This window comes from Bison bison, unplaced genomic scaffold (genome assembly GCF_000754665.1).
Source record: "Bison bison bison isolate TAMUID 2011002044 unplaced genomic scaffold, Bison_UMD1.0 scf7180017846278, whole genome shotgun sequence".
In the NCBI taxonomy this organism is placed as follows: Eukaryota; Metazoa; Chordata; class Mammalia; order Artiodactyla; family Bovidae; genus Bison; species Bison bison.
The window spans coordinates 15,840-16,548 of NW_011476851.1; the positions used below are offsets into that span (position 1 = coordinate 15,840).

General features: G+C 66.4%; 1 protein-coding gene across 1 annotated transcript in view; it reads right to left on the minus strand.

The window, feature by feature from the left end:
- Positions 1–623, minus strand: part of LOC104987991 (ubiquitin-conjugating enzyme E2 A) — a gene marked incomplete at its 3' end in the record, with an annotated part of 12,111 nt that extends 11,488 nt beyond the window's left edge. Inside the window, exons 1-2 of the mRNA XM_010839132.1 lie at positions 368–623; positions 167–247 (exon numbers count right to left, since the gene is read on the minus strand). Of these exons, the coding sequence (XP_010837434.1) occupies positions 167–247; positions 368–411 (125 nt within the window). The remainder of the gene's footprint in view (positions 1–166; positions 248–367) is intronic.
- Between the last annotated feature and the right edge of the window lie 86 nt (positions 624–709).

The following is a 709-nucleotide window of genomic DNA, read 5'->3' on the forward strand; positions in this document are numbered from 1 at the left end:
TTCCCCTGGCAGCGGGAACCGAGCTAATCGAGGCACAGGCTCCGGGGAGGCGCCTAGGCCCAACGAGCCCCAGACCTTCTCGCTCAGTCCCCGCCTCCGCACCGGGTCGGTCCCAACGGGCACACGGGTCCCCCAGCCCTCACCACCATCCGGAACGCAGACTCACCCAAAAATGACCGCGTTCCAAACCATGATGTTGTTCTCAGACGGAGCCCCGCTGACTCCGGCTGGAGGATCCTCCTGCAACCTACGGGGAAACAGCAGAGGAACCTCCCGCTATCCTGTACCCGCCGCCCGCCGGTCCCCTGACGGCCCCGCCCTGAACCCCGGCTGCCGCCCCCGGCCCCTAGAGTCCCGGGCGGGTTACCTCTTGAAGTCCCTCATGAGACGCCGCCGAGCCGGGGTGGACATGTCTCTAGCGGGGTCAGGGGTGGGGCATACACCGAGCTCTCGGGTCCCCGCGGGTGGTGAGGAGGCTGAGGAAGCCGGAGGAACCAACGGAGAAGCGCCTAGAGGAACCGCACTGCCTCTCCTCAGTCGAGGGTCGATCTGGCGCCGGCTTAGCACCACCCCAGAGTAGACCGGGGCTGAACCAACCTGAGAGGAAAAGACGGGGGTGGAATGCCAAACGCCGGACGGGCCGTACCAAGACGGGACAGGGGTCGGGGGGGGACGAAAGTTGCTTAGGTCATTAAACCCCTGAGGGACG